This window comes from Gymnodraco acuticeps, unplaced genomic scaffold, assembly GCF_902827175.1.
Source record: "Gymnodraco acuticeps unplaced genomic scaffold, fGymAcu1.1, whole genome shotgun sequence".
Classification (NCBI taxonomy): domain Eukaryota; kingdom Metazoa; phylum Chordata; class Actinopteri; order Perciformes; family Bathydraconidae; genus Gymnodraco; species Gymnodraco acuticeps.
In genome coordinates this window covers 2,915,612-2,929,427 of record NW_022991216.1, presented here as the reverse complement: position 1 = coordinate 2,929,427, position 13,816 = coordinate 2,915,612, and the positions used below count along the sequence as shown (strand labels likewise).

The 13,816-nt window shown below is 41.1% G+C and overlaps 1 protein-coding gene across 1 annotated transcript in view; it reads right to left on the bottom strand.

The window, feature by feature from the left end:
• Positions 1-855: 855 nt before the first annotated feature.
• lamc3 (laminin, gamma 3) overlaps positions 856-13,816 on the bottom strand; it is a 133,013-nt gene continuing 120,052 nt past the window's right edge. The window contains exons 22-28 of the mRNA XM_034238942.1: positions 10,823-11,027; positions 10,169-10,315; positions 9,056-9,158; positions 7,368-7,570; positions 5,618-5,758; positions 5,412-5,511; positions 856-3,246 (exon numbers count right to left, since the gene is read on the bottom strand). Of these exons, the coding sequence (XP_034094833.1) occupies positions 3,008-3,246; positions 5,412-5,511; positions 5,618-5,758; positions 7,368-7,570; positions 9,056-9,158; positions 10,169-10,315; positions 10,823-11,027 (1,138 nt within the window). The 3' untranslated portion in view covers positions 856-3,007. The remainder of the gene's footprint in view (positions 3,247-5,411; positions 5,512-5,617; positions 5,759-7,367; positions 7,571-9,055; positions 9,159-10,168; positions 10,316-10,822; positions 11,028-13,816) is intronic.

The following is a 13,816-nucleotide window of genomic DNA, read 5'->3' as shown; positions in this document are numbered from 1 at the left end:
CAGCACCCCTACTTCCCGCGGCTATGCACACACACACACACACACCACACACACACACACACACACACACACACACACACACACACACACACACACACACACACACACACACACACACACACACACCACACACACACACACACACACACACACACACACACACACACACACACACACACACACAGAAGATCAACAAAAGATATGACATAAAAGTAACTTACCAAAGCTGAAGTAGATGGTCAACTTCATTTTCTTTCCGTTTTACAGATTTTAAATCGCTATAAACTGCTCTGTCTCGTCTCCTCTTCACATCTACACTTTTCGCGGCACACGTAGTTACAGCCAATCAGCTCTGTGAATTATGAGATGACGTTTGGTGGGAATGCCAGCACTTTGCCCCACTGGTGATTATTTGTTTGCCGCACACATTGAATAGAAAAATAATCTGAGCATGTGTAGTGTCATTTTGACAGCAGAGAGAGGCTAGCCCCTCATCGCCCCTCATCGCTCAACACGGCTCAATAGGCACACTGTGGACACTAATTGGAAGAACGCAGACTAAAACAGCAATGTACAGACGAATCAGATGACTAAACATGATCTTAAAATATATTTGAACATATATTGTTTTTGCATATTTTTGGAATTATTATTTGCATTACTTTCTGCTGACACTAGGTGGGGCTGTACCCCACCTGCCCCTAATGACGAGTCGCCACTGACTGTAACAACATAATTTCTTAAAATGCAAATAATAGAAAAACAACATAAAAAACGATGTACTCACATAGTGTGTAACCTAGTGTTTATTATACTGTGACGTGCTTTGGAGAAAATGAACAAACAGCAAGAATGTTTCTCAGGATGAAATACTTCATTTATTGCTTGTTTTTTCAGAGAATTCCTTGCGCAATCACCAACACATTCTTCTCAGCTGTGTGCAGCTCTTTCCTTTTCACTGTGCATTACAATGTTGTACAAAAGTGACTATCAATAATTACAGACATTTCAGTATTCAAAATGGCCCTTTCATTGTGTAATGGTTTCTATGTGAAGGCCTTACATTCAATACATTTACTATAAGTCGATGTAGCTGTGTAACTGGGTCATATGAGAACCTCAACATGTGTCTTAAAGATGACATATTGTGCTCATTTTCAGGTTCATATTTGTACGTAGTGCCTCTACTGTGACATGTCTCCGTGCTTTAAGGTTCAAAAAGCTCTTTATTTAGCACCTCTTTTCACCCTCTGTCTGAAACCAGAGCCTAGTCTGCTCTGATTGGTTAGCTGGCCGGCTCTGTTGTGATTGGTCAACCGCTTAGAGATGTCACGCCCCTTAGCCTATCACGTTCAATGTGTTGGAGCAGCAAACAATAACGGTGCGACGCGAGTGTTACACAGTGATGTCACTATGTTCCGGGAGTAAACAAAGGAGTCCAATGGAGACGTTTCATGCAGGGGGGGGGGACGGACGGACACACACACAGGGATTTTAGCCTTTGCAGACCATTTACATGCACACATCTATATAACACACTACAGGAAAGGGAAAACATAAAATAGGGCCTCTTTAAAACTGATTATCTCGGATAATTTGACCAAGACTGTAACTTTCTACAAACATTATATAATTTGAACATTCCTACATTTGAAGGAGACTCACTTATTTTATTTAGAAAGTACAATAAGAGAGGTAGGCATTGTAAGAATCAGAACAGGTTGTGTGCTATTGAAGCCTGACCTGAACCCCACCGAGGCCAAGGGGACTAATTGTTAATTAAGCCAGACTGATGAAAAAGAGCTCAAGTGTAAATGAAAGTGTCAGTGTGGAGGAGCACTCAGACACACCTTTTACCCCCACAAAGGAAAATCAGCTTTATTTTAAACTTGACAGGGCACTCCAGCAGTTCAGTACGTCTGGTTATTATTCACGGTGAAATTACAGTTCTGCAGTGAAAGGAGAGAGTGGTAGAAAGAAATTAAGGAAAACAAAAAGGAAGATTAGGTTTGAATCATGCGAGACAGTGGAGGGGTTTGAGGCTTTGCTGGGAATGTGCGAGACTGAGTCTCTTGAGGTGGTAAAATAAATTGTACCTTGGGGCAAAAGCTGGAAAATATGAAGGGATATAACTCACTTTTTCGAAGCAGAATCAAAAATTACCACAGCCCCTTTTATTATCAAAATCCTTCCAGGCTTCTCTGATGTTGGAGTGTCTTATCAATGACTTAGAGGGAGAGTTTTCTGAAGAGGGGTTGTATAAGGTACTTACCACACTACCTACTGTACAGTCGATGATGGATGGAATGCCCCCTAGTTTGAAAAAGCACACAGGAGTACTGGCTGCAAATCTCAGCGATGTACTGCTGAACGGGAGCAGCAGCAAAACATATTAAAGAAACCTACAGAATCAATATTAGATGAAGTGTACGCTAAATTTGGAATATTTGTACCACTCTACAGTTTCCAATGGAGAACTGAAGCTGTCATATTTTTCTATAATGCACATATTTTATTCTCAGACTAAATTGTCATTATTTTTGTACTTTTTTTCCATTCCTTGAAAAACATTTATTTTTAATATTTTCTAATAAAAAAGAAAAAAAGAAAATGTAAAGCAAACTGACTGTGTTCGTCAATAGAGTCTGGTGGCTTTAAAGAAATCGTACATACACTTCAGTTCCCCATTGGAAAGAGCTGTCTGACAGCAAAGTAAAGCAGTGTAAGTATTCTAAATATAGCACACACTGTAAGTGATTTTGCTATTCATAAGGAGGCTACAATATATTATGCTGCCGCCCCATCCCCAGCAGTTAATTTTTACTCTTCCGTCTCCTCCATGGTAATCCTGTCTTTTCATCCAATCTCGGGGCGTGCCATCCTTCATCTACTGTTGGTACTACACTGAATATGGATAAGTACCTGATCAAATCCCACTTCAAGCAATCTGAGGTATCCTTTTAAGGCCTCTCCTCTTCAGTGTGTAGCCTGTACCTGCGGCTGAGGCCTAGGGGCAGGACGCGGGCAGGTTCAGAGCGATGTCCCTCAGACTGTCTCTCTCCTCTGTGATCTCCTGTAAGTCCTGTTCAATGAGGGACATCCGGCTGTGCTGCTCCTGAGCGGCTGAACGCAGCTTCTGAATCTTCACTCCCAGCGTCGGGCTGTCGACACTCCCGCGGAGCATGCTGAGGCGCCGCTCCGTCTCATCCAGGATCCGGTCAAAGCGCTCCAGCGGCACGTTCCCATCTGATCCGGACACGCAAGAGAGAGGACAGATGGAGGCAGAGGAAAAGCATTTAGTGGAGACAGAAGTTTTACTGTCGCTCTAGTTTTGTTATCAGCCGTCCAACATCACCGATTCAAGCCACGACGCCCTAATTACAGTGATTTCAGATATTATCCACTCAGGTGTGTTAACATATTCACCAGAAAAGGCCTGCCTGTCTTATTCATTCTACACAATAGATTACACAGGTAATTCAGTTTGAACAGAGATGGATGAAGTATTGAAGCCCTTGACTTTACTAAATGTACGAATATCTCACTGTAAAGTTACTGTATTGCAAAAGTCCTGTTATCAAATTGATCACTTAGGTAAAGTAGGCAGGTATCATCGGCAACATGTTATTAAAGTATTAAAAATCCCCCGTACAGAAATACAAATAATAAAAAATATATAATAATAACGCTCAAATATCTCAAATATATATATTTGTTAAATGATTGGAAATAATATAGAAAATTACTAAAATGAGTTTAGTTTCTTTAAGTACTAAGAATTCCCAATAAAGAACAATCTAAGATTTAAAGGGGACCTATCATGCAAAATGCACTTTTATACGTCTTTTATACATGAATATGTGTCCCCGGTGTGTCAGGGAACTCACCAAGTGTCAGAAAAGACAACCCTCTCTCTTTTCCTCCATACCCAAATCTCTAAAAACGGGGCTGGGTTAATTTTTCTGACGTCAGAAACGAGGAGCTCCGCCTAAATGGGCAACTCTCCACCTATCAGGGGAATGTGGGGTTGGGCCACCGCCGGCCATTGCCGCTCGAAAGAGCTGGAGACGCTGTAGTACATATGCCAGGCCTGTAAGTGGCGCTGTAGTCTGCCACAAAAGCAGCGAAGAAGACTTCCCGCGCATGGTTGCCATGGTTGCCCTTCTGTTTATTCTCTGCTGTGGCTCTTTTTCTCCCTCCCTGAGGCAAGCGTTTGCTCCTGCTGCTGTAATTCAATGCAATCCCTCCCTCACTGTAATTCTCTCCGGTAGTCCACCAGCAGATGACAAACACCCACCTCTCCGCCTCTTCCAAGGAACGAGGGGACCGTGCGACAGAGTTAGATTTGTTTCCGCCGGTCAACATGTCCGTTAAAGTTGAAATCTTCCGGACAAAATTAGAAAAGTGCCGGTCAAAGGTCTTCTTTGTTATTTATTGAGCTTTAAAACAAATGAATAATGACTCTATATATTCATATACGAATAAAACACGGAGGACGGAGTCTCTCTTTTTCTCCCCCTCTTCTGACAGCCAAGCAGCTGATCAGAGCACGCTCCCCTCTCCTGCAGGGGGGCGTGGTCAGCTGCAGCTCATTTGCATTAAAGCTATGTCACAGAATCAGCCCCTGCAAAGACAGGCCTGGAAAGAGCAAATAGAGCGAAATGAGGCATGGCTAAAATGCAGGATCGGTTTGGTAAACTTCACAGACATGTTTTATATAGGTATGGCCCTACAATATATTATTCAAATATAGCATGATAGGTCCACTTTAAATAAAAACTTTTTTAAATGACTAGAAATAATAAAGAACATTACTTAAATGTGTATAGTTTTAAAGTATTACAAGTTCCCAATAGAGAAAAATCTAAAATAAGAATAAAGAAAGAAAGAAAAAAGAAATACTGAAATGTAGTGTGCTTGTAAATGTATCAAACAAGATGTTTTTGTATAGATAGTTGGCTTTTTAAATTTAACAAAACATGTAATGTTATAATAAAAATCTGTTTAATTTGTTAAGGATCTAAAGCTGTAAAAATAAAAAAGTAGTAAAGTAAAAATCACAATGTGTTCCTTGACATTGTAGTGAAGTAGAAGTGTGCAGTGGCAAGAAATACCCTAAAGTAACTCAAATATGCAATTAAGTAAAATAATATGTAATTATTTACCACTGTGTTAAAAATAGAAACACAGTTGAAATATTTAGCAGTGACATTTAGCCACAGAGAACCCGCTGCTGGGCCCATGAACAGCAGTTACTTCATCATATGGGATAAACATTTCCATGTTAAACTAGGCATTAAAAAGCAGATAGCTCTTTAGTGAAGTGACATTTACGGTATAATGAAGATGTATGAGTTTGTCCTGACTTTAAAGGAGGCAGAGTGAACATCATCTATAAGAGAGTGACTTACCAATCTTGCTGATTAGCTCAGTAAGTGTAACAGAGAAGGCCTTCAACTGGAGCCTGGCTGCCTCCATGTCTTCTTTAACGCCGGCCAGGGATACCTGAGGCTGGAAATGAGAAGACAGAAACATCGTCCTTATCACTGAGCACAGGAAGCACAGATCAATATGCATGGATCCTGCTGTTCAGATGTGTGGATGACGTGTGTGTTACCTCTGCAGTGACCAGGGAGCGGGCTCTGTCAGTCTGCAGCTCCTGCTCACTCAGCTGCTGCAGAGCGGAGTCGATGTGCGAGCTGAGGTGAGCCGACGCTGTCCTCGTGTGCTTGGCCTGGATCAGAATGGCTTTGGATTCCTGCACACAAAGGAAGGGGAGAACAGGGGAGAGACAAACTGTAATCAACTAGTAGGGCTGCACAACATCAGGAACATATGTTATTACTTGTGATATAAATACTACAGGCAATAAATGAACAGATATTAAAGTGTACTCAGTTCTGCTTTATAAACATATATACTGCCAAGATACACAAATTGCTTTTAGATAAAATAATAAAAGGGAAATCAATTGGAAGATGGTTTGATTTGTCCAAACTGAACATCTAACTGCACACAAAATATTGATTTTGAAGTGTAGTTAGAAAGTGTGTAATGTGTTTCTTTGCAAGTTGACATTGTGATGACGATGACATATGAATTATTGTGCAGCCCTACCGACTATTTGAGATATTTAGTTCAGATCGTTTTTTAGGGTTTTTGGTTATGAAGCAAAGTATGAATTTGTTTATCCTTTATTTAACCAAAAAGGCCCCATTTCTCTATAATATGTATTCTTCCATGGAGACCGAATAAAGATGGGCAACAAGTATAAAGGTTCACATACAAGTAGAAATGTAGTAAATTCAAGTATATACAAGAGGCGCATTCACACCGCAGTACTTTTCCCACAAAGGTTCATGAGAACTCTTTAGTTCTCATGAACTAAATACAGATCGCGTTCATACCGGAATAAATCCCTGGGGGTGGATTAGGAAAATGAAGCCGCTGACGTCACTTCTTCTTCTTCTGCTTTGGGTTTACTGGCAGGCTGCAAAACACTTCACGGCGTATACTGCCGCCCAAAGTCCCCGGCCGGAAGTCCCCGGAGTTGGGGACTGGCTTCAGTAGAAGCTGCTGGGACTCCCAGCAGCTTCTACTGAAGCCTTCCGAGTAAATCGCCAGAATGCCGACACCTCCTCATCTCCACCGCTCCCATGTTTTATTTTGTGTTGCCATAAGTTAGTCTCTCTGCGTTTCTGCGCTGGGCTAATGCTAATAATGCTAATGCGAGGATAATAAAATGGCGGCTTCACAAAACTTTTTGGGAGTTTTACGGGGCGTGGTTTGCAATCCGCCCAGCCAATCAGAAATATAGTTCTTTTCTCACAAGAGAGCCGCACGAAAGTCCCTGCTCTCTAGCAGGGACTTTCGTGTGGGTAAAAAGGTTCACATGAACTAATTTTAGTACCGGGTCTTTTTGGTGTGAACGCGACAAAAGAGTTCTCATGAACCTTTGTGGGAAAAGTACTGCGGTGTGAATGCGCCTAAGGACAATCAAGGACAGAGATCATCATTTTGAAAAACATACCAAAACACAACAGAATCTGAATCTGTTTTTGTTTATCTCTTTATGTATTTTTCTTTGTTTTTAGTTTTATTCTCTGTCACAGCGTCTTTGAGTTTTAAAAAAAGCGCTATATAAGTGGTGTCATGTATTATTATTATTAACAGCAAAACATGCACAAGCTGAGGCTAAAATGGTAAATAATGGCAAATATCAAAAACAACTGAGAACTGATTTGGAACTGGGTTTTGAACTTGACTGTTTTCATCAAGAGGGGGGTAAGATTCCAAGTTGCAAAGCAAAACTAAAAAGTACACCTGGACCCCTGTGCCACAGAGCGGTGTGTTGGCCGCACACACACCTTTGCCACAGCGTGAGCGGTGTGTTCTGCCTGCTGTGTGATGTTGCTGGAGAGGCTGGAGTTCTGCAGAGCAGGTTCCAGCATCTCTTTTATCTGCGAGACCTTTCTCCTGACATCTGCCAGAACCTTCTCCTCCAGAGGTTTCTCCTTCTTTATCGAGGCCTTTGTCTGGGCCTGCTGCCGGGGCCACTCCCTCACCATGTCTGAGGATCAGGAAGAAGGCAAGGGAAAGGAACAGAGGCAGTGAAAAGTCGTTTTAAATCTCAAAATGTAGCTATTAAAGTAGCAGTACTTCTCTCGACTCATCCACGCCTTCACCACCTCCCGTCTGGACTATTGCAACAGCCTCCTCTATGGTTCACCTGCAAAAATCCTCAACAAACTTCAATACATCCAGAGCTCCGCCGCCCGTCTACTCACCCACACCCGAATCCGTGACCACATTACACCTGTCCTCATCAAGCTCCACTGGCTCCCCATCCCCCAGAGAATTCAGTACAGAATCCTCCTCATGACGTACAAAGCCCTCCATCACCTGGCCCCATCCTACCTAAACTGACCTCCTCCACAGACACACTCCCACTCGCTCTCTCCGCTCTGCTGCTGGCCAACCTCCTGTCCCCCCCGCCCACCCGGACCAACCTCAAGTCCTGGGGCGGCAGAGCCTTCTCCGTTGCTGCACCCACCCTCTGGAGCTCACTACCCCCAATCCATCAGAGATTCTTCCTCCCTCACACCATTCAAAATATCACTCAAAACCCACCTGTTCAACACTGCATTCAACCACTGACCCCCCCCCCCCCTATTTTGTTTATCTCTTTTTGTATTTGTCTTGTTTTTTTTGTTGTTTTTTTTATTCTCTGTCAAAGCGTCTTTGAGTTTCTAGAAAAGCGCTATACAAGTCTCATGTATTATTATTCTCATGATTACATGAGCAACAATCTAATATCAAGCTGGGGAAAATACATTCAATGGGTTAAATGTTGCTTATTCATGAATGTTGCATGCATTTCTGTGATATGACGTGATAGTGAGTCAGAAGAGCTCAGAAAACACCAACAATTCTGACATCTCTTTCATATTGATACCCCTTCCACATTCTATTTTTTGTATGTGATGTCCATATACCCTGTACAGTACATTACACTGCACTCTACTTCTTTTTGCACTTACCTTTTATCTAGTATGCAATACATTCACATGTTCTAGCTTGAGGTGACAGATTTGGGTAAAAAAACAGGTTTTCGGAGTCATGGTTGTTTTGAATTATAAAAGGTTTGACTTAAACATACTATTGTCTACTGGCAGAATTGTATTTAAAGGTTTCATGCTCTGTTTTTACTGTGCTGTTTTAGTCTGAGGAGTAACTTAAGATTCTCTGCACGCATCATAAAGAGTCGATATTTCATTTATGAATTTGACGCATTGGAAACTCTCAAAAAATTCCACTTCATTACATGTTCCACATAAGGTAAGCCACTGCTGCATGCAATAGGTCAATTAGGTCAAAATGTTACAATGGTGATGACATATTTATTACAGAAATATTTCAGTTCTTGTTGTTGATATGTTTGTTTTCAGACTCTGCACTTGACATTTCAATTTAAGAAGAAAAATGTTGTTGAACAAAAACAACAATGCAGGACAGACAGTGAAGAGAGTGAAAAACAGAAAGGAAAAAGACTCACATTGCAGTTCTCTGTGCAGGGCGATGGCTTCAGACTCAACTTCTTTCCCTCTCACCACTGACGTCAGAGCCATGACCTTTGACCCCTGAGCGTGAACCCGCAGCTTAAGAATGAGACATGAGGAAACAAAACCTCAGTGGAGTCAAGTGTAAGTGTAAAGCTTGCAAAAACAGATATCAAACACAGGAGGGAGGACAGCATTACAATCATTTCCAGCCATGCAGCCTAGACGTGGAAGTAGTCGACACACATTGGTTTTTCAAGTTTTGGAGCCTTTAGTTTGGTATTTCTGTTTTTTTTGAACCAGAAGTGAAATGAGAGGTTGGAAACTAAGTATAATGTTTTTACAGGTGACCAAAAATGTTACAATTAACTTTCATGAAGTGAAAACACACTGTAGGAGGGTTAAAGCTCAGCCAAAACTCCGACTGGGCCGCCACCTGTCAATCACAAGGTAGCCACGCCCTAAAAGACCACATCTCTTTTATCAAATGTTTGAATTTAAATGGAACCATGATTTACATCTATTTCTAAAGAAGACCAGCAATTGAGCCCGTAAACTCTTGTTTACTTGGTTCTCTGAGGTCATAAATCAATGGGGAAGGCCGGTCATTATTTCATAGGACTTCTATACATACTTATTTTAGCAACCAGAGAGGTATACATTATACCTGCTGTTTAGTGTGTTGGTATGCTATCATTTAATGTTTATCAATCAATACAAATTACAGTCATTAGTTCATTTAGTTGATTGTAATGTAATGTATTGAGCTATACTGGAATTCAAGGTATCATTACAGTTATTACAACTTATCCTGAGGTAAAAATGAATGTCTGTGCCAAGTATCATGGAATGTACCAAGTAGTTGACGAGGACACTTCGTTCAATACCACGGATTGGACTCTGGTCTTTAATGTGCGTACTCAATTTTAAAGTCAATCCATGTGAAAGTCATTGAGTGATTTTCATCAAAAGTAGTGGACCATCAGAACTGCAAACCACACATTCAGCTGCCTAGCATGGCTAATAAACCGTAAGCATTTAATATGACAATTCAATAAACATTCAATGTGTTTAGACATTCAAGCCACATGCTGATTTAATTTAGTCACCTCACTGATGTCCTCTTCTATCTCCAGTTTCTTATTGGCAGTTTGTTTAAGAGGCTCCATCTCTTCTCTCATCTTCCTCACAAGATTCTCTTTGGTCTGAATTTGCCGGTCCAGCTCTTCCGTCTGTTTTAAACAGGTCCCGCCCCACTAAACAGGAAGAAGAAACGCACCACTTGAATGCTTTCATTACAACAAATCTCACTTTGCTTTCTCTCTCATTTTTGCAAAACATTTAATCAGCCATTTGCAGAGGGAATATTAGGGAACTATTTCTGTGTTGTTTTACAATGTTTGGTGTGCTCAGAGAGGCTGCAGTGGTTAATCACCTCCTCTGGAACAACATGTACCCCCATGAGCAGCAAACCCTGCCAGGATCCTCTCTCTTGTGCCTACTCAGTGTCCCCCTCTGCTTGCCAATGTTAAATCATCAAAAAGAAAAATGATGAGTAGTTAACTGCCCACTCGTCCTAAAATGATAGCTACTTGTATCCGTATATGAGCTTAGTTAAATGTGCTGGAATGGTTCCTTATATAATATGTGCAGCTATCAAGCCGGCTGTAATAAGACTAAATGATTCACTCATGGCTCTATAATGTGACATAATAATGCTTCACATTCAGTTGTGTACCCTGCAGGTGCTGCGGCAGACTGACCTCTGTGGTGTGCTTGGCTGCATGTGTTTGGTTGTGCTCTGGTGATGGGCTGGCCTCAGTCAGAGCCAGCTGATGTAAGGATGATGTGATGTTACCCAGGGCGATCTTCATGTCTGCAGCCTCTTCCTCCAGGGCCAGCTGTTTGGCTGCAGTTTCATTCACCTGCACTGTCAGGTTCCCTTTCTGCTGCTGCATTTGGGTTATTCTGAGAGACAGAGATGAGAACATGTTGTAAAATATATTCTACTGCATTAGATTGGTTCAGACATGATGTCTTTTTGTCGGCCAACCCTGGGGTTAGCATCACTCGGGCTACCTCGATATCAATCAGTGGGATCTTTCCATTGGACTTAAATAAACTGAAAATGAGCTCTGTAGAAAACACACATTTATGATTCTTTTGTTCAGCTGGACCTTTTGTTCCACTTACTAACACCCCTTTTATAATAGTTGAAGCCTAAATTCCAACAAACTATGTTACGGTCACATGACTCCTCCTCGTCACCACCGCTAAGCTAAAGACAGCTAATGTTCAACGTAATGACTTTAAGTTGTCTCATTTAGTCACTTGTTAGCAACGGCAGTTTTTAAGACACAGAAGCTTCACAAGTTTACGAGTGGGGAACTTACTGACATATTTTATGTCGTAGAATCATTAAAAAGACCCTATTAAGCTCACCCTCTGTCTGAAACCAGAGCCCAGTCTGCTCTGATTGGTTAACTGTCCGGCTCTGTTGTGTCCCGCCCCTTAGCCTCTCACGTATGTGTTTGAGTGCAATCAAAACGCAAGAATGTTACATAGTGATGTCATTATGTTACAAAAGTAAACAAAGGAGGCTTTTTGGGAGTGTGTGGGAGGGAAACTCCCTCTGGAGGGAACACAGGGGTTCCAGCCTTTGCAGACCATTTAGCATCAAACCTATAGAACACACCACAGGAGAGGGAAAACCCTAAAAGCAAAGGGACACTTTAAAATGTCTTTAGCTTGTGTTAACAATAGAGCTTATTCATCTAACCAATCTTAAGAAGAAGGAACCCAGAAGTGGTCAAATACTGATTTACAGCTCATTCCTGCACCAATCTATAGCCCCTTTTCTTCTGTTGATCTGATGTTTTATTATTGTAAAGATGATGAAAAGGAGGTAAGAGATTCTATAGTGCAGTATCATTACAGCCGCACATATGTTGCACTTCATTCAGCACATTACATTTATATCTTTGACTAGAGAAATGTGAAAAGCATTGTGCTGTGCCATATTGAAATCCATATAAATCTGGGGGGAAGACAAAGCCGCTTGTTATAAGTGAGTAAAGAGGATTAAAAGATAAAGCAACAGCGTGCGAAGACAGCATGATGAATTAATGAAAAGTGTTAGACACAGTGCAGTGCCTTTTGTATCACCTCCACAGCTGTAATGAATCTGTTTTGCCTCAACAGACACAGAATTCACATTGTGTCACTTTCTCTTCCTGTGTTCAGCAAAAACCATATGCCTTTTGGGAAGTTGAAACTAATTGATTTTCACAATGATTAATTGATCATGTTTTGGTAAAACTCTTTGTAAGGAGCTTTTAAAACAAGTCATATTGCAATTGTCAGGCAAAGTAAAAATATCAATACAACAATGTAAAAATACTCCATTATAAGTCAAACCAGTATTAGAAAAATGTACTTTACTGTATCAGAAGGATAAGCTAAAGTTCCGCAGAAAAATGACCTCTATGACAAATATATGATTAAATATGATATTTTTAGATTAGGACTGATAGATAAGTAATATGTTACTGTTGTAGCTGGTCAAGAGTCCCCTATCTAAGGGACCAGACAACGCCAAAGGGTCCCAAGATACATCTGGAAGGGTTACACGAGGATTTTATAATATTCCTGGATGTAAGGAAAATATTGCTCCGCTACCAAAATGTCTCTGACTTTTGGGGCTTCTCTCAAAGTTTCGTTTTTTTGGTAACATTTGATATTTTGACTTCAGTTTAGCCGAAAAATCGCTTCTTGCTTTTGCTGGTTTCCAGTGGTTCACCTTTTTTGTTGTTGCAGTGATTCAGAATTGTACTTCAGAGCCCCGAGACAGACTAGAGCTGCAAAAGTAGTGTACGTTGACACATAAATATTGTGTGGATCAACAGAAAATCCTTTGCAGCTATTTTGATGACCGATTAATCGTCAGGAACAAAAGATGACTCAATGTTCTGTAAACTCAACGGTAAATCCAAAATGATTTCCATGCTCTTGGAAAACAGGATTACCAGGAATGCAATCCAGGCACTTGAAAATGTAAGAGCAAACGATGGCTGGCTTTTTAAGGTTTTTTCTTTTTTGTAATATATATTCGAGCTCCTGCGTCGCTTCGCCGTTCATAACAGACTTTTTTAGGCGGTACAATGTCACTCTTCTTCTGCTTTTACTGCAGCTGAATTTAAAATAGAGGTTGAATATTGGTAATAAGTGAACCGTTGTCATTTTAGTTGTTCTAGCAAAAGTAATACTGCAATAGATATTAGTCATATCTGAAGCCTTCTAATAGAGGGCTATTGTTTGTGGCTGAATGTGTGAATACTTCGGACTGCCCTGCGTCTAAAATGCATGTGATTTGCTTAAGTCCAAACACATGGGTGAATATGTTGTGGAATGCAAGTTAATGTTGCCAATCTGTGCATAAACCACTCAATTCATATCCTATAAAGCTACACACACACACTGACTCGCATACACTGTCATAACGCAGTTATGCAAAGATTAACAGAACCCTTCTGGACCGTGCTGACTACTGTTAGGAGGGGGTAATCAATTTTGAGTTTCCTCGCCCCCTGCTCTCATCATGGCCACTGGAGGGCTTTTTGCATCATTCTGTCGAGCATTCAGGATAATCCTCGGAGCAATCACACGCTAGGAGATGCAGCGAGCGTGCTGCAAATCCGAGAAGGCAATAGGCTTACAGTGGAGAGAAGCTGTCCCCCTGTGGCTAAATGTCTTACTCC